Below are 27,275 nucleotides of genomic sequence, written 5' to 3'. Positions count from 1 at the left end.
GTGTGTGTGTGTGTGTGTTTTATTCCCAAACTCTATAGCCTAATGTTCTATTATATCTTAGTCTATGAAGGGTTTTAATATTGATCAGAAACAGATGGAGAAAGGATAAACATGATTAAGACCTCATGAAATAGAAATTGATGTTTAACTGCTCGTGTCTGTGTTGCATAATATTTATAGTCCAAGAGTTCCTGGAAAACCACTTGTTAATGATAACGACTTACTTTTGATCTGCATATTTACTAACTTTGAATCCAGTGAGACATTTCCTTCAAATGCAGAAGCCCAGGTTGATAATGCTTGTTTTGATTTGCGTATGGTGAAAAGAAAGTACAGCAGCTCAGAGCTGTCACTTAAATAAAAGACCTTATGTTGCAATATACTTATTAAACAATATGTTATGATATGATATGTTTCACAGTTTTACAATAAACTATCACGTTGTAATGTGTTATGGTCCCTTAGAATAAATAAGTGTGGGTGAGAGCTGTGGACTTCTGTAAAATAACTACCAGTTTAATCAAGTTTATTGTAATCCAAAACCATCCAAACTGAACTCTGGGAAAAGAGGTAAAGCTTAATTTAACTTGTAAACAACTTTACTGCAGCTGTATTTACCACTTATAATCAATAAAGAGTACAAAACTCTTACCTAAATAGTCCATTTTACACATCATTAGTGATAATTTTGGTAAAATATTCAAACATGAATAAACGGGAAAACATGACACGTACATGAAAAGCTTTAATTTGAAGGTTAAATCGGAAGTACTGCATATTTGTAATTTGCTGAACTTATTGTACATATTGTTGCTGTAGTAACGCTCTATGGCCGCCAGAGGGCAATAAAACCCATCATTAGAAATTGTATTAAAACTTTCGGGCTCGGTTTAAACGTCGCTGATTTAATGATTATAGTTGGCTCTCCAGATAGTTTTGCGACAGTTTTTTTTTTTTTTTTTTTTTTTTTTTTTTTTTTTTTACAGAAACTAGCAAATTCAGGAAATAAAATACCCTTTAGTATATCATTTATTTAAACAGGTACAAATTATGAAAGAGTCGGATAAAAAAAAAAAGACAAACAAACATTGCAGCTCTGTTCTAGATATAAACAAATGAAATAACAAATACAAATAGACAGAAATTAAAGATTAAAACATATTTTTCCAATAAACTTGACTTTCTGGTAATCAGTTATATTTGAATTTTTTCCAATTTTTCTGTCATTACCGGTACAATAGCAAGTTAGCTTCTTTATTTAATCTGTTTCTCTTTTCTTTATTTTATTTTATTATTTTTTTGTTTGTTTGTTTTGTTTGGCACACAAAAGTGCCTCTTTTTGTTGTACAGAAGTCAAAATTATGTTGCTGTAAACAAAAGGACGTGGGTGGAGTTTTATGAATGAACTAGCAGATTGTATAACTTGTAGTGTACATTAACTCTTTCCTGTTGTGATTTCGTCGCTCAGACCAAGAGGAGGCAGATAAATGTTCTGGACATAATCTAGTTGCTTATACCCAGAATGTACAATTTCCCCCTCCATCCCAAAAACTGTCCATCAAGACTATTCCAGTTATGACCAAGGACTATTAAAATTTCAAGATTTATTAATTAAAAGGTAACAAGTTAGTACAATGAGGTGCAGAGCTGTGAACCCATCCTCCTTTCAAACACAGGGGAATAACACAGTGAATTTCCATTCACTTCTTCTGACCAGAATCAGATGGGTATAAATGTCAAGATTTAGTTTTTTAAAGGTAACAAGAAAGCCAATTATTAGTAAAATAATAGGTTAAAAAGACAGGTTGACATTAATATTGCTATATTTTCTTTAGAAATTATGTGTTTTATTACCTGTTTTTTGCTTGTACATTACTGCATTTTTATATGGCTACATCAGTTTGTTGAGATTACAAATATAAAACTACACTTCTGCGTATACACTTGTCTGTATAGTAGAATAAAATAACCACATTATTTGACTTTTTGAATTAATTAATTAATTAAAAAGTAAATAAATGTAACCGTAAATATGAAGAAAACTGGTCAAATCGGTTAATTATGCCCTCTTGTGGACAAGAAACGTCACTACAGCGATTAAATATGTAAAAGATACAAGAAAAATACGGAAAATTTCAGGAGAGAACCTTCAAAATAAAATTCGCATCGCTTCAATCAAACATCTATAACAAAAAACTTTTTTTTTTTGCATTTACTTGTTTTGTGTTGACTATACATTTAGCCTTTGTGCCGGCCTTTAACTCTCCTTCAAGATATTTCTGTGGTGAAACAAGGGATTATAAATTTCAGTGGGCCTCTATGTTTAAAGTCTTTCTTTTTGCAGTTGTGATCACTTTCAAGAGTCTTCGTCTAATTCTCCATCCATCCTCAGTTTTTAGTCAGTAATCTTCCACTTTGGATTCTGTCTGAAGCTGGAAATTTTCATTTTTCACTTCAAAATACCAGGTGAAGAAGCTACTGACCCACATCTTGTTTATTCTTTAGTTACAGAGTTTATAATTTCCCAACCAGAATCTTCATCATCAGTTTTCTAATTGTTAAATGGCTCACATAGTTGTGAAAATCTAATTTGTGTCCGCTGGTGACATCCTCAAGCGGCAACAATTACAGATTAACAAACACCGGGCCTAAAACTGATTCTTGGGGAACCAAACATGTGATTTCACGCATCCATACAAAAGTCAAAAGGATAGGAGTAAATAATAAACACTATCTAAGACGCCCATCAGACTTCTCAGTCTGTTTAGTATAATGTCGTGACCTACAGCATCAAAGGCATCACTGAGATGCAGCAGCACCGGGACTAAAAGTTTCTGAAAGTCACACTGAAGGTTATCATCTTAAGACCATCTCATTACTGTGGTTTGTGCAGAAACCTGATGGACCTTTTTTTCTTTTTTAAATATTCATGTAATTAAAAAAAAAAAAAAAAAAAAATGTCTTCTTCAACAAATGAAAAAACTGCAGTATTTACTCAGGAAAAAAAATGCTTCAGGTAGGTTAAAGTCAACATTTTGTTGAGATAAAAGGCTGACTAATGACGCTGAACTCCCTTCTACGAAGCCCAACATGCAAGTTTTGATGCCGTCTTCAAGGACTTGTTCAAATCTGTGTTAAATAATAAATCATTGCTCTAAAAAGTCTTGTTTTAATTGTCCTTACTGAGGTTTTCAGTGGAGTGTTATTGCCTGTTTAACTGTATAAATGCAGATTTTGAGGCATTCATGATAAATTTCTTAATGGATTATTTTATTTTCATTTTCCTTTCTGCTCTCATGCGGTGTCTTTTCACCTTATTTCATCACTTCTCCATGGCTGGATGGCACCAATTGTTTTGATTTTAAATGGAGCTAAAAAAAAAAGTCTGTGTCTGATTTGAATTTGCTCTTAAAAGGACAATAAAATCCCACGATGCAGGTAAAATCTGAGCCGGACTGAGGAATAAAACATAATTAAGATTCACAGCTGCCTCAGAAGTAGTATCTCGTTTCCTCGCTGGGGTTTCTGTTTGAATAAAATTAGACAGTAGTCAACTATTCATTCAACCAGCCAATTATTAGAAATATAAAGAATTAAATAAGCATTTATATTAAAGCAGCCCCGACCACAAAACTGATAACACATGGTTTGTTTTGCAGACATCTTTACTGAAGAGAACTGCTGATAAAGTGACAAATATCCTTCTGGTAATAAAAACATGGTTCACTGACAAACTGCAACAAAGATGATGAAATATTTTTAATAGAGAGATTTATAGCAGAGAGGGGAAAATAAAGGCATAATAGAAGCACAATCAAGAAGTTGTGACTTTCACAAAACAGAAAGCAAAAGAAAAATCTGTCTTAACGCGAACCAACAACTTCTTCAACAAGTATAGCAGATTGTTTATTTGTAGTGTCAGGATAGTCCAGTACAAATGTGGAAAAGCAGCTGTTCTTCAACAACATGATCTTCATGTGGGGATAATGAACGTTAAAACTGGAAGCCTGTGATCTTCCAGAACTCAGCAGAAGCACATGATCTTGTTTACAGTCCACAGATGCCTGAAAAAAACAGAAAAAAAAACCCTAAATGAATAAACTTGCTGCGTTTCTCCTGTCTGCCTGTTGTAACGCATCGGGTTATTTACCTTTTCAGTATTATTGCAGGATTCATGGAAGAAAGAAGCTGAAGAAAACGACTATTAATCTGAAATAACTTTGCTGTAAACTGTAAAACCCGATGAGTCGGTCTGTGCATCCTGATCCAAACCGACTCAGAGGAAAGGAAATATGAGGTTTTACCTTGCCTGACAAAACCTGACCCATAGAGCACTGGGAGAGCAGAGACGTCCACCAAGCAGGGCCAACTTTCATTTAGTATGTAAACACTACTAGATTCCTCGAAACATGATAATAATCCAGTGTCTTACCCATAACGTGGTGTTTGTTTATATCGTAATTTGTTCTTCTGCTGATTAAATTTCCAAAAATACCTCATTTTTTCCTGTTCTGGATCGTAGTCCCCAGAATTTTGCCAAGATACTGATCAGTCTTTGATATCTTGTAGAAACTTCTCCTGCATGTCCGGACCAAGTACCCTGACCAGTTAGCGAGGAGTTTGTGCAAATATATTGAAAATGGTCCCATGGCGCAACGATAAAGAATCCTTTAAAAAAGGTCTGAATCCAGAGGACCAAGTTAGACCAAGTCAGACCAAGTCAGACCAAGTTAGGCCAAGTTAGGCCAAGTTAGGCCAAGTCAGACCAAGTTAGACCAAGTCAGACCAAGTTAGGCCAAGTTAGGCCAAGTCAGACCAAGTCAGACCAAGTTAGACCAAGTCAGACCAAGTTAGGCCAAGTTAGGCCAAGTCAGACCAAGTTAGACCAAGTCAGACCAAGTTAGACCAAGTCAGACCAAGTCAGACCAAGTTAGACCAAGTCAGCCCAAGTTAGACCAAGTTAGACCAAGTCAGACCAAGTTAGACCAAGTTAGACCAAGTCAGGCCAATTTAGACCAAGTTAGACCAAGTCAGACCAAGTTAGACCAAGTTAGACCAAGTCAGGCCAAGTCAGACCAAGTCAGACCAAGCCAGACCAAGTCAGACCAAGTTAGACCAAGCTAGACCAAGTCAGACCAAGTCAGACCAAGTCAGACCAAATTAGACCAAGTTAGACCAAGTTAGACCAAGTCAGACCAAGTCAGACCAAGTTAGACCAAGTTAGACCAAGTCAGACCAAGTCAGACCAAGTTAGACCAAGTTAGACCAAGTCAGCCCAAGTTAGACCAAGTTAGACCAAGTCAGACCAAGTCAGACCAAGTCAGACCAAGTTAGACCAAGTCAGGCCAATTTAGACCAAGTTAGACCAAGTCAGACCAAGTTAGACCAAGTTAGACCAAGTCAGGCCAAGTCAGACCAAGTCAGACCAAGCCAGACCAAGTCAGACCAAGTTAGACCAAGCCAGACCAAGTCAGACCACGTCAGACCAAGTTAGACCAAGTCAGACCAAGTCAGACCAAATTAGACCAAGTTAGACCAAGCCAGACCAAGTTAGACAAAGTTAGACCAAGCCAGACCAAGTCAGACCAAGTTAGACCAAGTTAGACCATGTCAGACCAAGTCAAACCAAATTAGACCAAGTTAGACCAAGTCAGACTAAGTTAGACCAAGTCAAACCAAGTAAGATCAAATTAGATCAAGTTAGACCAAGCCAGACAAAGTAAGTCTAAGTTAGACCAAGTCAAACCAGATCAGACCAAGTCAGTCTATATCAGACCAAGTTAGATCAAGTCAGACCAAGTCTTTCCAAGTTAGACCAAGACCATTCTCAGATAAACAATCATGAAAATCCCTCCATTAGTTTTGTGTAAAATAGTTAACTGACAGACAGACAAGTGGCGGCAACATGGCGGAGGCAATAATCATCTGGTCCTGGACAGATTTACATACTCTGAAAAATCACCATATATGAAGCTTTACTTTGGGAAAATTAACCTGACCAAATTAACTAAAACCACTCAGAACTGTTCTTTTCCTTTACTTACGTTAACTAAGCTCAAAGCTCAAAGGGTTTTCTGGGCGCACGGCTTTGAGGTTACAGACCTGCTTACTGTCCTTCACCTTCTGGTTAAATGCTTGAAGCTGGAAAAAAAAGAAAAAACAGGAGTATGTTTTGACTTTGAGTTATTTATCATTTCCTGCCGGGACTGAACTTATTCTCATTTCATAAAATAATTTATCAGCCACTGGAATTGCATTATGATAAAAAAAATAAAAATAAAAAAAAAAGTGAAAAATAAACATGTAAATGTTTAAAAATAACAATGATGGGAAAGCTCAATTTAAAATGAGGTATTTAATGAAAGGAAATTTAAAGAGAATCATCTAATTTTTTTATATTCGCAGCTTTTCAGGATCATTTATAGTTTATTAATTTTTTCCACTATTTTCATTCTTCTGTTGCATCAAATTTCCCTGTTCGGTTTATAAAGAGAGTAAATTTCATCATGAAGCGCTGCTTTAAAGGTCAGGTTGAAGAAAAAGCTAAACATGCTTGAAAAACTTGAAGTTTCCCCGCCTTGTAGAGAAACGGCGGGAAAAATAAAAATGAGGTTAAACCTTTGGCCCTTAACTTTTGCAAAGTATTAGATTTGACCTTAGATTGATCAATTAGCTGGATGTTTTAAATGAAAATGCAAAATAAATGCAGATGTAGCTTGAAATCTGTAATCTAAATGGTTGTTTTCTTTCTTATGTAGCGTACCCTACACAACATAGTCCAAGATAAAGAAAGCAGAAACCCAAAACAGAACCAATTATTCTGAACATGCATTCATTTTAAATGTTTTATATTGTTTTAATTTCTCCGTCTTATCTAAAGGAAATATGCAGCACAAAAAAACTGGTATTGCCTAAAATTCTCAGTAAATAACTAAATCTGATTACCGGTGGATTGATATTGTTAATCTCACAGCATAAAGGCTAAAAGTAGCGCTATGTTTCCTTTCAACTCTGCGTTTCTGATGACACAACAACGTTTGAGTCGTTGTTGCCCTGCAGCGTCCTGAGGCCGAAAAACCGAAACCACAAACTGTTCTTCGGGAAAGCAGCATCACCTTACAGCCGAGTTTCGCATTACGGCACCATGTCACATGCTAGCAACTGGATATCAACAAAGTGGCCACTTTGAATGTGCAATGTGCCAATTCAGCAAAGAAGATGAACGTTATGGGAAGAAGGCAGCAAAAGAGAGAGAGAAAGAGTCAACATGGGACTGGCTGGTAATAACCTGAGAGAGTCTAGAGAAGATGATGATGCTACACTGGCCTCTAGCGAGAAACTGAGTTCATTCATGCTTTAAAGTTTTATAAACGATGATGCAGAATGGACCAGTAGCCTTAAAGAGAGTCGAGGAAGGTAGATGTCACAGTTTGGACAAAACAGGAGTCGTGCAGTCAAGCCACGAGGTTCATCCATCCATCCATCCATCTTCTGCCGCTTATCCGGGGTCGGGTCGCGGGGGCAGCAGCCTAAGCAGGGAAGCCCAGACTTCCCTCTCCCCAGCCACATTTGCCAACTCTGCGGGGGGGATCCCGAGGCGTTCCCAGGCCAGCCGAGAGATGTAATCCCTCCAGCGTGTCCTGGGTCTTCCCCGGGGTCTCCTCCCCGAGGGACGTGCCTGGAACACCTCACCAGGGAGGCGTCCAGGAGGCATCCTGACCAGATGCCCGAGCCACCTCAACTGGTTCCTCTCGATGCGGAGGAGCAGCGGCTCTACTCTGAGCCCCTCCCGGATGACCGAGCTCCTCACCCTATCTCTAAGGGAGAGCCCGGCCACCCTGCGGATGAAACTCATTTCAGCCGCCTGTATACGAGATCTCGTTCTTTCGGTCACGACCCACAGCTCATGACCATAGGTGAGGGTAGGAACGTAGATCGACTGGTAAATCGAGAGCCACGAGGTTAACATTAGGTATTTCTCTGCTGATGGACAAGACAACAGAGTGGCGACCATCCCAACATGGTGTTTATTTTAGTTTTAACACGGCTGGAGCAGATTTCGTGTAACTCCATCACCCCCCACCCCCCCCCCCAATCATCAACTTTTACCAACCTTTTTCCTTAGGTTAGCCTTTATTTCCTCCTCTGTTGGCTCAGGTTTCTCCTGCTCTGATTGGTCTGTCTTGTGATCCTGAACACCCTGTGAGGCTTCCACCTGTGAGGTAACTGTGATTAGCTGCCGGTCCCCTCTCCCTCTGTGTAAAGATTCCTGCCTTTTCTTTGCCAACACTTCCTTTATCACTTTAATCTCTTTTCGACTCCTGTGCTTCGGCCCTTGCCGTTGCTTTTCTAACTCCATCACAAAGCGCTCGGACGGCCGCTCAGTCGTGACCACCTTCAGGCAGCGTGGACCAGAGGTTGACCCACTCTGACCTTCACTTGCAGAAAGGTCTGGATTCGTATGTGGGCTTATGTATTTGAGATGACAATGTCTGGGAAGATGAGGGGACATCAGCCTGCGTGCCACTTCAGACTCATCGCAGCCCTGTTGTGGGTAAGAGGGCTGCTGCTCGGGGGAGGCAGGAACAGAGTCATCCTGACTGTATGACCAGCTGGAGTTTGTTGCAGCCATGTAGGTATTGCTGTGGCAGTCAGCGTAATGGGAATATTGGTACAAGTTGTAATCTGGAAAAGCAGCAGGGTGAGGAGGCGTTTGGTTTCTGGAAGCGGGTCTCTGTGCCTTGTTGCAGGACTTCCTCTGGGCTGGCGGTCCAGCTCTGCTCCTGCGTTCAGACTCCTCTGTTGATTCTCTGCTGCGAGAGCGCCGGCTGGGTGAAGGGCTCGGACTACGGCTTCTAGAGGATGAGGAATAGGAGGCACAAGAGGAGGAGGAGGATGAGGAGGAGGAGGAAGAGTGAGTGTGGGAGCTCTTTTGAGGACTCTCCTCCTTCCTGGTGTTGGCCCTATGTTTGCCTTCATTCTTCTTTCCATACAGCCTCTCCTGAGTGCGGTCTGTGAGTTTGCTCATCTCCTCCGCCTCCAGGTTCAAACCCAAACTTTGAAGGATGTTCTGCAGCTGTTCTTGCCTTTCATCAACCTTTGGACCATCTTCTTCCTCTATCTTCTCCTTCAGCATCTTCACTACCCTGCTAGATTCTGATTGGCTACTTGAATGCAAACTAGAGCCTCTTTTCTTTGTCATCATCTTGTTAGCACCCGGTAAGGACTGCTCTGGACCGAGCGGCTCGGCTTCTGCCTCCACGCCGCTCCTGCTGCAGCCTGGCTGCGCGGCTCTGCTGTCCGTCTGCTGGGTTTTCCTCCTGGGGGGCGGGTCTGACTTGCTCTGAAAGTTCAGTAGGTCTTCTCCATCATCGTTGACAATCTTCTGAAGCAAGTCAATGTCAACTCCTTTGTTGAGCACATTGAGGAAGCGCTCAAAACCTTTCTCAACCCTTTTCTCCTCCTTTTCAGGTAAAGAAACGCTCCGGCTCTGAGGAGGCAGTGTGGCATCTGCGACCTATAAACACACATAAAGACACACATAGTTATAATATTAAGTACAAAGATGTCATCCAGAAAGTATAATAAGTCCCATTCTGTCTGAGTATTTCTGCTTAATGCCGTCTGGATGAGTTTATCTGACGACAACAAACAGAAACTCCTTTTCTTCCTTCTACAATCAGACTTTAAATGTTGTTTATAACTTCTGACAGTATTCTTGTTATGATAAATTTAATTATTATCAAATTATTTATTTCATTTTCTATTAATGCCATGGCCTTGCTGATGATCTTGTTTTAAATCAGAGATGATCTGCAGATCTGTTCCTGTGAGCTGATCTGCTGCAGCGCCTGGATGTCTGCAGGCAGTGTGTAGCTATGTTATTACTTTCTTTGATTTTATCTTCTGTTAATACGGAAACCTCTAAACTAAACTGCCCATCAGCAATAAATGAGGTTGGTTTAATCCTCAATATTAAATTACCTGGTTTCTTTTTAAAAACTCCTCCCTCCCAGCCACAGAGCCTCCCCACCAGATCCAGAACTGTGGGATTTATCCGCCATGTTGCCATTTGTTTACAAAAGTTTGGCAGCATGGCCACAGTCTTAATTGTCTCTGTTTTATTCAAGGATTTTATCTTTTCAACTATTATCCAAGTCGAAGGACAGTTTGAGCTTCATGAGAGCAGAAGTAAAGATGGCCAATAACCATCGGCTGCAGCCTGGAGAATGGGGCGGGGCTGGATATGGGCGGAGTTGGATGTCAGATGGGCGGGGTTGGGTGTCAGATGGGTGGAGTTGGGTGTCAGATGGGTGGAGTTGATTGTCAGATGGGCAGAGTTGGATGTCAGATGGGCAGAGTTGGATGTCAGATGGGCGGAGTTGAGTGTCAGATGGGCGGAGTTGATTGTCAGATGGGCAGAGTTGGATGTCAGATGGGCGGAGTTGATTGTCAGATGGGCGGAGTTGAGTGTCAGATGGGCGGAGTTGGATGTCAGAGGGGCGGAGTTGGATGTCAGAGGGGCGGAGTTGAGTGTCAGATGGGCGGAGTTGAGTGCCTCATTCTCCAGTCTGCAGCCAGACCCTCTCAGGATGGCTTCTATGGGATGAGGAGGAAACCGGTGAGGTGGTACACCTGAGAGTTCATGTAGAAAAGGTCACTGGCTGCAGGATTTTACATGTCCCATGTCCAGATGAGATCATCTCTTTCCTCCATAACATCGTGATGTTTGCAGTTCTGTCATTAACATGAATCTGTTGTTCTGTCCGACAATCAGGACCGTTTACTGATCCACTATTTTTTTTCCAATATATCTCATTGCTCTTGTAATAAATATATATATACTTAATAATATTTTGCTTGCTTTCATATTTTTACTACTTTTGCACAAACTACATGTATTAAAGTAATTAATAAAGTAGTTTTAGACGTCTTTTCCCGCCATTAATCCCAGAATGTATTTGTTTATCAGAAATGAATCCACACAGATGAAATATTTGTCAGAACATCAGAAGAATCTGTAACTCTGTGGTATTATTAATTATTATTAATAATTACTAAGGTATTGTAATACAAACTTAAAAAGGGATGGTCCGATATGACTTTTTCCAGCCGATGGTGATGTTCGATGTTTGTCTCCCTGTAGTGGCCGATATCTGATATTTGATGATATTATAACAAATGTTTAAAATCGACAGCAAAGCCCACTGAAATGTTAATTTTCCAAACTCTGTTATTGGAAAACATACAAAGTACTGTATATTGCTTCTTTAATAGACATTTTAGAAGATTATCACCGATGCTGATATTTTCAAAAATCGGCCATCCCTAATAAAGATGTAGGGAAGTAAGTGGGTGTGTCTGAGCAAGATTGTCCTGTGTTTTGTGTTTTGTGTTGGTCAGGTTGTCTTTTGCTTTATTGTTTTTTTGTACTGTATTGTTGTCTTGTATAAGTTGTATGTTCCTTTGGTCCCCCTTGCAAACGAGATGTCACATCTCAAGGGGTTTTCCTTTCAATAAATTATCAAAAATTATCAAATTATCAAAGAATAAATATTTAACAAACATGAAATTTCAGTGTGATGCCGTAGCTGCAGCCGACAGACTCGCAGGTCTTCATCCATCTGTTTGTAAAATGGCTGCATGAACACTAAAATTAGTTTATGTGGAACTTTTCACAGATAAAAACCCTGAAAAGTTTCACAACAAATAAAAATAAAATATAACAAGTCATAACAATAAAAACAGAAATTAAGAATCACTGATTTAAAAGCTTGTTTGTATAAAACTTTGCTCGGCTGTTTTAAAGGAGTAAATGGAGTTCAGTTTTAATCTGTTTTTATGTTATGTTGTACATTAAACTGCTTATCCTCCTTGACTATGAAATTAGCTCAAACAAATCGCGTGACTGTGCGACTGTCAACGTGTGTATGGCAGTGAGTCCAGGATTAACCTTGTCACTCAAGATTCGATCGCCTCCTTTGTTGAGCAACCTGAGGAAACACTCAAAGCCTTTGTTGGACGCGTCCTCTTCCTCTGCTGGTGAGGTGACGCTCTGGCTGGCAGGACGGAGTCGGGTGTTAGGTTCCTGTGAAACATAAGATACAGAAAAATATTAATATCTTTTAATTCTTCGATACCTGTTGGTTTTTATTTGATCTCTTTTTAATCTAACAAATGTATTTTATTTATTTACTTTTTTATTCTGTATTTATTTAGTTTAATCTTAGTCCATCTTTCTATTTTGAGTTATTTGACAGATTTATTATTATTATTTATAATAACAAATTATTTCAGATGTTGAGGGGTTAAAATTCAGCAGCCAGAACATACTGATATTTTTCAGATATTTCTGGGCCTAACACAATTTATTTTCATGTTTTGGGCTTTTAACGCCATCTCGCTGGAACAATGTTGAAATTCTGCTTATTTCATGGACTCAAATGTAACAGGATAATTAAAATCATGTACAAAAAATGTTTTTCTTTTATTACTTTATTGAAACCTGTATGAAGTCTGAAAACCATAAATATCACCAAACACTGGCTTTCCTCCTTCACCGCCGTTGTCTGACCTTTACAGCAGACATCTTTTGTTGTTGCTTGTTTGTGGGTCTTCCTGCCCACCCCCTCTCTAAAATTCATGGACATTAAGGTTTATATCAGATGACTGACTCAGCCATGGCAGACTATTTGACTGACTTTCCATAAAAACCTCCTTGGTTTGCTTTAGCGGTATGCTTTGGGTCATTGTTTATCTGTACTGTGACATCCGGTCAACTTACAGAAAGTAAATTCCGATAACTTTATATTTCAACCCGCTGCTTCAGTCTGTCGTAACATCATCGATAAACAGCGGTGACCCAGAGCTGCTGGAAGCCATGCGTGCTCATACCATCTAACCATGTTCTACAGAAGATGTGGAGCACTTTGGATCAGATATTCCAGCTTTTCTCCAAACTTTCTTCTTCCCATCATGCGAGTACAGGCTGATCTCTGGAGAACTCTGATGCAGAACTGAGACGTTTTCTTCAGAAGCTTCTTGGTAAAGTCTAATCTGGACTCTCTGTTCTTGCACCATGTGAGGAGCCCTCTGCAGCTGCCCTCATGAAGTCTTTATACTGGATTAATATACTGATACACCTGCTTTCTGCAGAGTGCTCCTCACCTTGCTGGATGTTGTGAAGCTGGATGTTTTGCATCACTTCGGAAGGAATCCTACATTCTCTAAATGTACCAGACTGTTCATTTCGTCACTATTGATATTTCTATCATCTCTCAGATGGATTTGATCTTTTCTTTCAGCCGAAGGATCACATTTATTAAAAGCTCATTTGACTAAAGTTTCCCAGCAACAACCTCCAAAAGAAAATACCACATCTGTAATCAACTCCAGATGTTTTACCTGCTTTTTGATGATGGATGCGCGAGGGATAGCCCATGAAACAGCTTTTAAGTTTACAGTAAATTACTTTAGTCCCTTGAAAAAGAGGCAGATACCTATTAAAGAGCTGTAATTATAAAACTTCAGTCCACTCTGGATGTGGATTCTCCATCTCTAAGTGTGTGTGTATATCAGAACATTGAGAAGACAAGTTTCTGTTTTAAAAGTGATGAAAATGTCTCAGTTTCTCTGTTTATGTTATTTTACCCCCCACCTCTCTATTCAGGAGCCTTAGTGTCTCATAATACTTTGGTTATTTGCTAAATCTGCTCGGCACAACACAGCAGACAGACCATCATTCTGCTTGCGACGATGCTGGAAAGGTCCAGTTAAAAATGATCACTTCATTCAATACTTTGTTTTAAATTTCAGATGTTGACGTCCCACTTCTGAGGTAGTTTTATCATTTTAATTAGTATGAAACAATTTCAGGTTTAGATTTATCCTGACAATAAATACCATTCAACATAAAAATGAGTGCATATGAGTATATATATATGGCAATCTATGCAGAATTACCACGTCGGTCGAGAAGGCATCTCCTCCTTTGTGGAGCAAACTGAGGAATTGGTTGAAGCCTTTGTTGTTCTCTTCCTTTGCTGGCGAGGTCAGGCTTTGGCTGGGAGGACACGGTGGAGCATCAGGGACCTGAGAAATACCAGACATAAGTGTCCATCAGTATCACCTAAGTATCTGTCCCATCAACAGGTCAGAGACAGAGTTGCAGAGACGTACAGATCAGGGCGGCGTCACAAAACAAAGAAGGAAAACTCTTAAAAAACAAAACCCCATGGAGCATCTCAGGGGTGTTAGCGATTAGTACTGTGTAATTCTTTTGTTTATTGTGCATTTATCGTGTGTGTAACACATGTGAATACATACAAATATGTCCAATTCAAAATTCAAGTCTACTAAAGTAGAAGGAGCTTAATTTATGCATTTAAAAAATATATAAATAAAATGTAGATGTAAATGGATGAAAAGAATTCCTGTGACATTTAATTCCCTGTCAGAGTGGTGGAGAAGACCAGTTTAACCTTTTACCTTTTTGTTCAATGTTTGTTGCCTTATAAAGCAAGAAAACAAAATAAATATAAATACACACAAATCCTGTCTTTTTTCTTCGCATGTCATGTACAGAACTTCCCAAGCATCACTGCCAGGACAAAAAGGGGATTTTGTTCTGTAGTTTGTCTGTGAATTTGCATTTACGCTTTCAGTATTTTCTAGCCATTAGACACTCGACACTCAGATGGAAAACTCCTGAACAGCTTCCTCCCCAAGTCATCAAATTCATTAGTCCAAAGCATGAACTGGTCAGCAGGGAAAGTGACAGAATTGAAACCTCTGAATAAATTAACCAAATATTTGTTTTAGAAACTGACATATCATAAAAACAATTTATCCTTTTTTTTTTTTTTTTTTTTTTTTTTTTTAATAATGAAGCTTGTGAGAGTTTTCAGCCTTGCATGTAGAGGATGACTGCAGGAAGATATCATAAACTTAGGGAATGGCTATTCTAGAAGATGTGGCTGAGCAGCATACAGGGATGTGTACAAATACCACGATACAATCTGAATAAATTAAAGGAGCCTACAGATACTACAAAAAAAAAAAAGAAAAAAAACATAAGCACTTGCCTTGTGGTTATTTTCCCCCAAATGTCAACCACAACTAGTCTCTCTGATGATTATCACATGTTTTTTAGTTACTTATAAGTAACTAAGTAAATAAGAACATTAAAACAGGTGATGTGTTAATTACAGTCTGTACCATTTCCATCAAGCTGTCAGCTGATTTGTTCAGAACAGGGATGAAATGTTGAAAGTCCTTGCTGGAGCTGATCTCTCCTTCAGCAGGTGAAGGTTTGCTTCCACTGGTAAGAGGAACTGAAAGATCAGGGACCTGAAAAATACCACACACAGCATAGATGTCTGCAAAAGGTTAAATGAAAAATAAAGCAAATAATTCTGGCTGATTACAATCCTTTTCTTTAAGGGAAAATCCAGACATCACATAGAGGCTGAGTTTATTTTTCACTACAGCCTGATGAGACTTGATAGGAGAGAAAATTACTTCATGTTCATCTTCTTCCATAAGATTTATAAAAGAAATGTATTAATCAAAATGAGGTGAACTCTGATCACTTTCTTAATATTGTGTCAAAATATGATGATTTTCATAACTGAGACATTGCTTAAAGTTGCACACCATCCTTTCTGACCTTGAAAATAAGTGTTTCTGACATGTTTTGATGCCATACATTTATTATGTATTTTTCCAGAGTTGTTGTTGCTTAGCAGCACCCCCACGCAGACAAACCACACCTCACAACTTTTTTTCCGGGACACTATGTCCCTTTGCAGCAGCATTTTGATTTAGGGAACACAGCAGCAACTGGCCACCACCACAGGTGGTTCATCAAAGAAACACAAGAAGACCTTTTAAAGCTCAGAGTACAAGTAGGATGCAAGATGGAAACCGATTAGCCATCATTGGGGGGCATCTCTCCAAAGTTGAGTAGAGCGGGATTACTTTATGTGGACATTTATGTATGTGGTGGCAACATCTTCCAAACAATGAATACTGGAACAGATCTCAGTACCCATGAAGGCAGAAAGTGCATCCTCATTGATCCGTTGATCCCTCTTCTGCCGCTTACTCCAGAAGCAAAACACAATTTAATCTTTTTACTTTAAAAAAAAAAATCTTGTAGTTCTTTTACACAAGAAACAAAATTGAGGTCCAACCGATTTGATTTGATCTTTATTTCACAGTATTTGTCATCTACTAAAACATTAAAGCTTATTCTCTAAGATAAGATACCAAATCAGACCCCTGCGGTCTAAACATGAAGCACGCCTCATTAGACACTATATGCAAACACATTTGCAGTGGGATACACAAAATGGTGAACACATGCAACACACCTTGATCGCAATTAAAGCACAAGTGTCAGCGGCTTAACACAACGACTTAAAATTAATTCCACCCTTGGCTTTTGATGAGAAACCAATATAAGGCAATTCAGGAAGTACTGGTGAGGATTGTAAAATGGACTGGGGTAATCTGGGAGGAAGACCAAGGCTACAGGAAGGAGGTGATTGCGGAGAAGGGCATGGATGAGGTTCTGCAGCCTGATCCATCAAGAAACCAGATGAATTGGCTGAAAGCTCATATATACTGTTTGGACAAAAGGCATTCAGCCTACTGCAAACAGCAAAGGTTATTTTACAACTTCATATTCTGAGCAAAGTGTTTTGAATTTCTATGTAGCGTGTACTGTCAGTGGTGTTTTATATTTTGACATACTTGGCATAAATTGACGTTTTGAGCATAAATTAGTGGTTTGAGTTGATTGTCAGAGGTTCTGTGAAAGCAGTTTAAATGATGGATTTAATGTTCAAAAATAAAATGAGAGCATATTTTAAAAAACTGTTTAGCTATTGAGAAATGCTGTACTTTTTGACCTAAAATATATTAAATCTCTGACATTTTGCATCTCATAACAAGCCACAGTACTGTAACCAGGATGTGATTTATGTACATTGATGGTGCTTATTAAACTGATATATTACAAACCTTTTCTCTGGTAGTTGGAGAGGCACAGGGGTCGCCAAGTTTCTGCTTCAGCGCCTTCACTCTGAGCTTCAGCGGATGGTGTTCCTGCAGCAAACCACTTCTCTTCAGAATAGAGGATTTTAATCTTCTTTTACGCGACTGGACCTAAAGAAGAGTGTGCACCACAGTATACAGTGTTTGTGAAAAGCCATATGGTCTTAAAGATTAAATCTTTTCCCCCTTTTTTTTTTTTTTTTTTTTTTTTTTTACCTGAGAGAAAATGCTGAAAGGTCGTTTCTGTAAAATCTCCTTCACCCTGTTTCTAAGTGTTTCTGCTTTGCCAGTATTTGTGTGTCCATCAGAAGAAACTCCGAGAGGCGTTTGGTTCTTCTCAAGCAGTCCAACTGTTTTAATGGCAATGGCAGCTTTCTTCTGGATGATTCGCTCCTCTATCTCCTGTAGCTCTTCCATCTTTCTGGCCAACTCAGAGTCTTCCAAATCCATAAGCAAAGGTTCACCGTCCGGGTCCACACCTGAGTCTCTACACCTGTGGGAAGAAGGACTGGGATCCCCCCACTTCCCATTGCTGCTCTGCAACTCCACACCAGTATATCTCCAGTACTGAGAGTCACTGGTCACACTTGGGACATTTTCCATGCTGTCTGTCTCCACTGTGCTGGTCTACGTCCTGATAGCTCTGCAGTCCCTGAACAGAGTATTTATTTAGATACATTGTCCAACTTCTTGCAGCAGATTAGGACATAAAACATGCTGAAAAAGACATGTGGGTTACTGAGTATTCAGCTTTTCATCCAAACCCTGACCAGTGACACCAGTAAATCTTCAAGACAGGCAGTCGCTCAGAAGAAACACATGTTTTAATAAACATACCTCAGTGGATCGGTTGTGTCACAACATGCAGCTCCTTTATCAATACCTGATTAAACTAAGGATTGAACCGACTTGTTCTTGTTTACATGTAGCATAGCAGCTAACAAGTTTGCCTACTTGTGCTGGTTAAACAAAATACATTATTGCATCTGGAAAAGTAGTCATTTTAAAGCAACAAAAAGTACTGAAGCTCCAAAAACAAGATTAAGTTAGTTTCGGCACCTTGGAAAAAGCCACCTTTAAAGTTAAATAGAAAATAAAGCCAGAAGTAGTGAATAAGGGGGAAGACGAAGGGGACACTGATCTTCCTCTGGCTCTCTGGGATTTAATAAACAAATTTAATACACAGCGGCCTCTTCTTTCCGGAATATGAACATTACATAAATAAATCGGATTATCGCTTCATTTAAATACATTTTATGGTTCTTTTTAAAAATGTTTTCATTACCTTTTACCTAAAAAATAATGAATGTAACGGGACGACGCCCCCCAAGAGAAAGTAGCTACATTATAGTGCCCCCATGTGGTCGGAGTACCGATACTGCAGCAATAAATCAACTTTCCTCTAAAGGTGCGTTTTCCTTTACTTTAGCAAACACTGCGATAATAAATTAACCAAATAATACGATGTACTAGTTTTTAAAGATCATTACTCTGTAATAAGCAGCTCTGTATGTTAGAGTATGTTACTTGATTAAAAGAATGTGATTATATTTTATGCATTCCTTCATTAGATTACATCATTTCTTTTCAAAAAAGCAGCCTTGATATTTTTTTGTCCAATATTTGATGGTTATTTTTAGAATACAATATTACACATGCTGTAAAACCTAAAGCAACAAATCCTCACATATGTGAAGTCAGAGCTATAAAACAGAAATAAAATATATAATTCTACAAGTCAATGTATTGGAAGTAAATAAAAACCAAGTAGTACTAATAAACATCTGTATTTAGGGTAAAAAGCTCTGATTGAGATGGCAAAACAAAATAAAAAAGCAAAAAAACAAAAACAAACATATTCATTCTGACAGAAAGCTTTGATATGACTCTTCAAAATTATTGGAAAAAAGGTGAATTGTGGAGGAGGTTTGTGAATTTAGTGGACCAGACCTGCCATAAAAAACACTATTTGGAAATGATAAATGCACATTGATGATCCTGTCTAGACTGGAAAAGGTTGCCTCTTGAATACTACAGTAATCAGCAAATAGCCCATAACATTCTTTACAGAAAACATGAAAAACTAAATTGTTCTGTAAGAATCAATAGCAAGTCATAAAGCTTAAAAAATAATTATTGCTCAGTCAAACTATCCATCACAGATGAGAAATCACAGGATCACCTCAATATTTTATTGCAAAAATGAGTTATATATTGAGTCTAAGAAAAATTACCAATCAAATATTCTTAAAAAGTAAACAAATTATTTGTAAAACACCAATTTAAGTGACCAAGTGATGATACAGAAAAGTATAATCTTGCTCCATACAAAAAACAAATCTAAGGATTAAATTAAAATCTGTTTGAAACTTCTTTTAAATGTATATTTTATATAAAAATTACATAATTTAAAAAAATACAACCTAAAAAGGAAAACAATTGTTGAAGTTGTATTAATGTGCAGCACTTTAAATATAATGTACAACCAACATTTTAATAGTTTCCACTGATTCAAGAAAAAGTGATGTAAATAAACAGATCTGCTCCAATATTTTCTTTAAATGTTTAATATTGTGCATTTTAGATAAACCTGACAATTATTAGTGTTGATCGTGTTTTGCAGATAATTGTATTCCTAAAGAGAAATTGAACAAATCAATTAGTATTTTACAAATTATGAATAACGTTTGGCAAATTTATTCCAGTTGAAAAAAAAGACATACTATATTTGAGTTAAGCATTACACAGGTTGCATTTGCCACCATTACAAATACAAGACTGCAAGTTTTTGTTTTTTATCCTAGATCACTGAAAATGTCCACATTTGCCTTCATTTTCTTGCCCAAAATGGGATGTGATCCAACATGAAATTAATAAACATTTTAGGTCCATTTTTTATTAATCCTCCCCCCCCCCCCCCTTTGAATCAGCATTGATTGAAGCTGCAGATGTATTTATTGACGTTCAGGTCGTTGGGAAATATCCAGTTTTTATATTGTATGATGAGACACAAATATGTGATTTATGGTTTAAAATGACACCCTGAAGCCAGACTAGTTTCGTTTTACAGTCACACTTTATCTCAAGTAACCATCTTTATTTGGGTAGAAATCTGCTTTCTCATATTTCTGCCCAGCATCGGTCGTTTTGATTTTTACAGAACAAAAACATGTAATCAGAAAACTTGGAAAATTTGTTCAACACAAAGACAAATTTCTCATCATACAGAGTATAGAGTACAATAAACACACTTATTTAATGACCTGCAAACAGCGGGGCCTTGCCTGTGTTTTAGGTTTCTGAGTTCTGCTCAGATCTTGAACAGCATTTACATTTGGTGGGTTAAAAAGCTGTGGCTGCACGATATCGATGGGCAGTGGGATTAAAGGCCTCATCTGATCGAGGATAGGGGGACACATGTTTGGAAGTTGTGCAGGTGGATAGGGCAGAAAGGGAGGTGAACAAGGCGAGAAAAGGCCCGGTCCAATGCAAGGCAGAATAGGAGACGGTGTGGAAGACATGGATGGGTATGGCAGCGGGGAACAGTTCATGGAGGAGTACACTGGCACTGCAGGTACAGGAGGCGCCTGCGAAACAACGTATGTGGAATTTGGAGAAAATACTTCTACTGCAGCCGTGCTTTTCTGAGGGTTGGTTATAACCTGCTTAGTATCCTGAGAAGAACTACTCCCTATCCTCTGTCCATATTCCACAGACTGCTGGGCCTGAGGTTGATGCATCTCTGTTACGTCCCTCTGAGCACTGCAGGGGTCTTTTTTCATGTAGTTGTCATGTGTGAGTGGGCCAGTACTAGATCTGCTTGATGAAGGCGATGATGATGACGACGATGATCTACTTTGATATCTTGAAGGAACCGTTTGCTTGGAGCTTTTTTCTTTACTTGGCGTTTGGTCTTGGACGACATCCTTACCATACAGACGTTCATGTATTCTATGGGACATCTGGCCGAGCTCTTCAAACCCCAAATCCACACCAATGGCCTGCAAAACATTTTGCATCTGCCTCTGCTTTTGCTCATCCTCAGGTGTCAGTGTTATCTTCTCTGGTGAGGGAGACTTCCTTTTGCTGATCGAGCCTTTTCTGTCATCAGTCCTTTGCAGAGACTGGTCTTTGGAAACAGGGTGCCGGTTTGGACTCTGGGACCTGTGACGAGGCTGCGGAGAAGCCAGTCTGTTGGATTCATCATACTGATGCGGTTTCTGATGCCACTCAGTAGGAGCAGGAGTCCACCGATGACCACAAGTGTTCCCATCATCCGGCTGCGTAGAGGTCTGAGTTACTATCTTTGTGAGAACATCGATATTCACTCCTCTGTTGAGCACATCAAGAAAACGCTGGAAACCCTTGGATGACTTCCTCTCAAGGACAGCACCACTCTGCGGGGAAGACTAATAAAAAACAGACAAAAGTTAACAGATCTGTAGTGCAGTCCTGTTTACATGACTGTCTAAAACAAAGTGAGTAATGTGGAGCCATGAAGACAAGTTTCTCCATGATCTTACATTTCACACTGAGTTCCCAGAGTGAGACATTTCCTCACTGAATGATGACTGGAAAAATCTGACTACAGTCGTTACAGGCTTTTAAATCATGCCTGAAAATGTCCTTTTTAAATTAATTTTTAATCTAAACATGGTGCTGTTGCTACTTTGTTATAGTGCTGAGTTGCACAGGAAATATTTCTCTTTCAGGCTCAGTAAGATTGGTGCACCAATGAAAAGGTCCCAAAAAAGTGGGGCAGTTCAGGTATTCTGGTACCCTTTCACAGTTCTTGCCTGTGGGAAGGCCAAAAATAAAAAACCAGCATACCAAGCTGTCCCACACAAACTAGACCCAGTTGTATTAACTGGGTTTGACTGGGATAACTTGTTTGCTTTAAAGCAGCAGTAAATCATCTCTGAGCTACACAATAAATATTTTTAACCCTCCATTCACGAGTCTGGTAAACAAAAAGACAATGAGGACAGATCATGTTTTGGTTTTAGCTGCAACATTTTATCTGTTCCTCCCTGTAGTTTGCCTAACATAGTATCTCTAAAAATAAAGCTGTCACGTCATCATAAAAATAATGTGAAAAGAAAGAAAAGGATGTGAAATTTATGCTTTGGGGAAATAGAAAGCAAAAACAACTACGAAACAATCAAAACAAGCTCACTTGTCCGCTCAATGGAAACTTCCCACTCTTTTGATGATCATCTTGACGGTAGACTGACGTGGTGGAGCTGTCCGGCCACTCTCTTGTCTTTTCATAAACCTGTTTGACACAAAGCAAATGTTTCATGAATATAATGCTACTAGAACCCCGTATTAGAAAAACGAGGGATCTACATTTTAAATAGATCATGTCAATTGGAGATGAACATCATTATTATTACAAAAGCAGCACCAATGTGAGATTGAGTCAATGACAGGCGGAGGATCTCGCTTCTGCAAACTCTGGGCTGATTTAAAAGAGGGTACTAGTACTGGACTGTCAGCAGTCCTGACTTGTCTCCAACACAGAGTGTTTCCTTCCTGAAAAATACAATGACAACTCTGTGGTGTTACACACCTCAAAATGTCTCTGCTGGAAGGATCACTTGGCATTGTGAGGAGGAATGGTAACACTGGCAAGAGGTTGAAGCTTTCCTGTCGCACTCATTTCTTTAAAAGAAATAAATGGATTGCAGCCAGTGATGTAAAAATGGATGCACATTAACCAATTATATGATGTGGATAAGGGGGGAAAATAAGGAAAAAAATCTTGTGCTTCTACTGTCTCCAAAGAAATAAAAGTCAAAATGAATTTAAAAGTTTCTGTATTGTGCTGTTTTAAATCAAGACAAACCTCTGGAGAGCGATATGGTGATCGGGTTCTCTCTTGGGAAGCATCCCGCCTCCGTTTATGATCATCTCTGTCTTTGTAACAATCAAGGAAGCCTCTGGCACTTGAATCATCATGTTGGTTCAGGTATGGAAACTCTTCATGTTGATGCCTGTATCGTGAATCTGGAGATGTTTTTGTGTATTTAAAATCGTCTTCATGTGGTGGAGCATATTTTACATCTTTGGTTTTGTGTTCATGTGAAAGACTGTCCGGGGATAGCTTGTATGGTTTTTCCAGAGACTCGTGTCTGAATCTGTAATCGCTGTCGTTATTACTTGTAAACCTTCGTCTTTTCTGGGATGCATCCATCACAGGTGAAGACATGCGTCTCCTCAATGGGCTTTCCCTGCTCCATTCTCGATTCAATGACTCTTTGCTGTATTGCCTTTTAGAAGAGTCACTGTATTCTCCACCTCTAATCATCTTCTCTGTACTACTGCATCCATCTCCTCTGTATTTCTGAAAGGAATCCCGAGGTTTATCTCTGTGGGATTCATGCCTGTCTTCCTTCCTGTCATCGTAGTCATCCCACTGCCTGCAACTTCTGTCACTGGGCCGCCTGTGGCTGTACTCGGACCACTTTGAGTACATCCTCTAACAGTGATACAAATAGCTGAAGTAGAAGAAAAAATGAGAAATAATTAGTATGAATTCTCTGAACATGTAACAAGGATGAAAAATATAATCAGATTTCTGGGTAACTATGCATTTTCTTACAGAAGACAGAAAAATCTTTAGCTTGCCATATAATTCCTTAGCAGCAGCCAAGTTGCATTTTTAAAATGCATTTTTATTTTAAACGAAAAAGAATTAGTTCTAAGCTATTAATTTACACTACTTACTATCTTTTACATATAAAAGATTGCAAATATATAATAAAAACCAAACAAGCTGGACGTCATTCAAAATTTTATATAAACAATGACAAGAATATAAAGATGACACTGGATGGATGATCAATATTAACACCTGTATTTACGCGTTCAATGGTTACATAAACAGTCTTTAGTCAGCTATTTTGTCAGTAAAAAGATGAACTGAAAATGATCCAAAAGGCTTTTGTTTAGATGTTAATGGTGATTATCTGTCTGGTTTGACCTAGGTGATGTTTCCTTTAGCTGCTTTGCTACACGGGCTTCCTGCTAACAGGCCACCAGCAGCAAAGTAGCATCACCGGGCACCACGTTAGTTAGCTCCAGCAAAAAGGAAAACATCTAAGTCTGGTGTAGACAGGGATTAAGTCCAGGGAGAGCAAATTAGACCGTGTAAAACTAATCTGACATCAGTTATATGAACTTATAGTGATGTTTCTGTGCAGCCTACTTAGCTAAAGGAAAGAAATTATTGGACCATTTGTAATTAAATTACCTTGTCCGTTGTATGACTCCACTTTGTTAAAACGGGGAGACTCCTGTGCCGTCCTGAAACCACAAACCAAAATGGTCAAACCGAACTAGGCTAGATTTATATGTACAACCTGAAACGAACAGTGTACGCATCTGAAATAAGTTGTGCTAGAACCACTGTCTATGGCTAAAACCCGGGTGATTTGGTTCCTCTACCTGCCTGTAGGGGTTTTACCTCCCCCTGCTGGATGGAGGCTGAACAACCTCACGCTAACGTTGACGGGCTCCCATTCCGCGGTTTCCACGGTAACCACTTATGAAGGATACAGTTTATACAGCCAATTTACTTTGTTTCATATTAAAATAAATCACGGTTTCTTAAACTCAAGGTTAGCTATCCTGATATATATATATATATATATATATACATATATATATATATATATATATATATATATATATATATATATATATATATATATATATATATATATATATATATATATATATATATATATATATATACACACACACATACATGTATGCCTTGCTGATATGGTCGTTCGCCGTCTGTCAAAACCATAGACTGTATATAAAAAGACATGGGAATTAAATATTTAATGTGCAAATTGCATTTTACATTTGTTTCATAGCCTTTCCATTTCTGGTCTTTAGATGGCAGCATTTCTCCTCCCAACACAAACCCAGCTGGACTGATGAAATGGTGAACCGCATTGCTCTTTTCTCGCTTCAAGCTCCTCTCCAGCAGAGGGCGATAATGATCACTTTAAGTTATGTAATACTCATAAAAAGAAGAATCCAGGCGGCTAAATTTATCAGCTAAATGTTGTTGATCTGCTTTGAACCGGGTCTATAATGACTTGTCTTTGTCGCATATAGTTAGTCTGATGTTACTGGGGTTTAAGAGACACGTCTGACGGTGCACTGTAAGTACGCAAAAAGCAGCAACGAGCCTCTTTATTCTAGTTAACATTATCTGACATGCTCGCGTTATCTCTTCAAGGTTCCGTGTGGTGTGACCATAGACTGTAAATGGTGAGACTGTTTCCCGTCAGATCCTGAAGATGAAGGTGAAGATCAGGCAGTGGAACGGAGTGGCGTCCTGGTTGTGGGTGGCAAATGATGAAAGTTGCGGGATATGCAGGATGCCCTTCAATGGCTGCTGTCCAGATTGTGAGTAAGGAAGTGGGAGCTTGTGGGACGCGTGTTATTTACTTATGTCTGGTTCAATTCTGACTATACTTCCATGTGTATTGCTATGTTATGTTTAAGCAAAATAACAAAAAAGAATGGACAAAGGCCTTTTAGCTACCAATCCTAATTTTCACGGCACTTACTTTATTGTATTATTTTGCTTTATTGTATTATTTTTAGTAGTAGTATTAGAATAGGTAATATTAGTGGGGCTGTGACGATATGCTTTTGTCCCGATTCGATTTGATTGCGATTTTTTTGGGTGCCGATTCGATTTAAATTGCGATTCTCACAATTCTTCGATATTGCTGATTTTTGTAGATTAAAAGCAAAAAAATGTATAAAACTTTCTTTTTGATCGTCATTTTTCTTAATTTCAATTGGCAGAAACAACACAGTAGCCAGACCATCATTCTGTTGCCATAATGCCCAAGATTACAAGTTAAAATATCAATAAAAACAACAAAAATGACAAAAAATTTGTGATGGATTATATTTATTTATTTGAAATAAAAAAATCGATTTTTTTTTTTAAAACAAAAAAATCGATTTTGAAATTGTGAAGCAAAAAAAAAAAATCCAGATTTTCAATTTTTCAATTTGATTTTCCCACCCCTAATTATTAGTATTGTTATCATTTAAATAAACATCTAGGAATGTATGATTAACTTAAGACTAAAACATTTTATCTTAATTGTTGTCATCAAGCTGATAATAATGAAGGCTTTCTCAGATTAACAATTAGATTTATTATTTAACAAAAACTAAGTGTAAATAAGCGTCATGTGGGGGGAAACCAAAAATAAGAGCTCTCTTTTGCTTCCATTGGAATTAAGGTTAATAGCAACTAGTTGCTGCAAATAAAATGGTATTGATTTACTGACCACTAACAATATAAGCACCTGTTGGAAGTAACATCAGAAGTTTTGTTGGATCAGGTGTAACCATATTCCCTGGAGGTAAGGCCATTTCAATGACTGACACCTGCAAGAATAGACGTTTGGGTATAGTTTTCCTACGGAAATGATACATGTCAGGGGTTTCTGTTCTTTATTGAGTGTGACCTGCAAATCAAATCTTGTTTTGCAGGTAAAGTACCTGGAGATGATTGCCCGCTGGTCTGGGGTCAGTGCTCCCACTGTTTCCACATGCACTGCATCCTGAAGTGGCTGAACTCCCAGCAGGTCCAGCAGCAGTGCCCCATGTGCCGCCAGGAGTGGAAGTTCAAAGAGTGAAGCTGTTTTTGTCTGCATCCTTTTGTTTTTATACCTGCTGTAAATAACAGTTTTGTATGTGAGCAAATGTTTCTATATATTCTGTTTTTTTGTTGGTGATTAAATGAAAGTGTCATGTTTACTTATAACGCTCTTCATTTTATTAATGTGGGTTAGAGTGGTGTTTTTCAACCTCTGAGACATTGTCAGGTTTGCCATGGAAGGTGATCTTATTCAAGACATTTTTACAAGAACAATATTGTTAATATAGGCTACAGAGTTTCATTTTTCAACATTTTCTGTTTCTGGTGTGGCCTGTGATCTTTTCAATGAAAATAATGTACCTTGGCTGATAAACACCTGGTTAGTGTTGAACAGCTAAAGCTTAATGTCTGTGTGGAATCTATTTTAAATGAGTTCAGATAATTTGGTGTTTTCAGTGATCACCCTCTGAGGTTTCAGTCAGTTGTCTGCTGATGGCACCTTTTTCACCCTGAACTTGTTAAAAGTAACATATTTTGGACAGGTGTCATGATATCATGCCAGAGATTTTCT

The 27,275-nt window shown here is 38.5% G+C and overlaps 3 protein-coding genes across 5 annotated transcripts; 1 reads left to right on the top strand and 2 right to left on the bottom strand.

Annotated features, from left to right (window-relative positions):
- Positions 1 to 3,697: 3,697 nt before the first annotated feature.
- On the bottom strand, positions 3,698 to 18,365 carry LOC306774693 (uncharacterized protein). Of its 3 annotated transcripts, none has more exons than XM_079264842.1 (8): positions 17,275 to 18,365; positions 17,026 to 17,169; positions 15,217 to 15,348; positions 13,963 to 14,091; positions 11,954 to 12,088; positions 8,114 to 9,517; positions 6,045 to 6,141; positions 3,698 to 4,064 (listed from the first exon to the last, which is right to left on the bottom strand). In XM_079264842.1, the coding sequence occupies exons 1-7, from the start codon at positions 17,659 to 17,661 to the stop codon at positions 6,046 to 6,048; spliced, it is 2,427 nt and encodes an 808-aa protein (XP_079120968.1). In that variant the 5' UTR covers positions 17,662 to 18,365; the 3' UTR covers positions 3,698 to 4,064; position 6,045. The 3 variants fall into 3 exon arrangements, with proteins under 3 accessions (XP_079120968.1, XP_079120969.1, XP_079120970.1); XM_079264843.1 differs by lacking the exon at positions 3,698 to 4,064 and having other exon boundaries at positions 5,602 to 6,141; positions 17,275 to 17,710; positions 17,896 to 18,365; XM_079264844.1 differs by lacking the exon at positions 3,698 to 4,064 and having other exon boundaries at positions 5,602 to 6,141; positions 17,275 to 17,701; positions 17,896 to 18,365.
- A 1,670-nt stretch (positions 18,366 to 20,035) lies between these two features.
- LOC306774406 (uncharacterized protein) lies at positions 20,036 to 24,455 on the bottom strand. Its single transcript, XM_079264431.1, has 4 exons — positions 24,314 to 24,455; positions 22,907 to 23,558; positions 22,235 to 22,333; positions 20,036 to 21,467 (listed from the first exon to the last, which is right to left on the bottom strand). Exons 2-4 carry the CDS (start codon positions 23,534 to 23,536, stop codon positions 20,310 to 20,312), a joined length of 1,887 nt encoding a protein of 628 aa, XP_079120557.1. The 5' UTR covers positions 23,537 to 23,558; positions 24,314 to 24,455; the 3' UTR covers positions 20,036 to 20,309.
- A 643-nt stretch (positions 24,456 to 25,098) lies between these two features.
- anapc11 (APC11 anaphase promoting complex subunit 11 homolog (yeast)) lies at positions 25,099 to 26,862 on the top strand. Its single transcript, XM_079261083.1, has 3 exons — positions 25,099 to 25,238; positions 25,316 to 25,485; positions 26,596 to 26,862. The coding sequence occupies exons 2-3, from the start codon at positions 25,377 to 25,379 to the stop codon at positions 26,739 to 26,741; spliced, it is 255 nt and encodes an 84-aa protein (XP_079117209.1). The 5' UTR covers positions 25,099 to 25,238; positions 25,316 to 25,376; the 3' UTR covers positions 26,742 to 26,862.
- Positions 26,863 to 27,275: the final 413 nt, after the last annotated feature.

Source organism: Telmatherina bonti (assembly GCF_933228915.1).
Source record: "Telmatherina bonti genome assembly, chromosome: 3".
Taxonomy (NCBI): domain Eukaryota; kingdom Metazoa; phylum Chordata; class Actinopteri; order Atheriniformes; family Telmatherinidae; genus Telmatherina; species Telmatherina bonti.
Note: the sequence above shows the minus strand (reverse complement) of the source record. Positions and strands in the feature narration are given on the sequence as shown.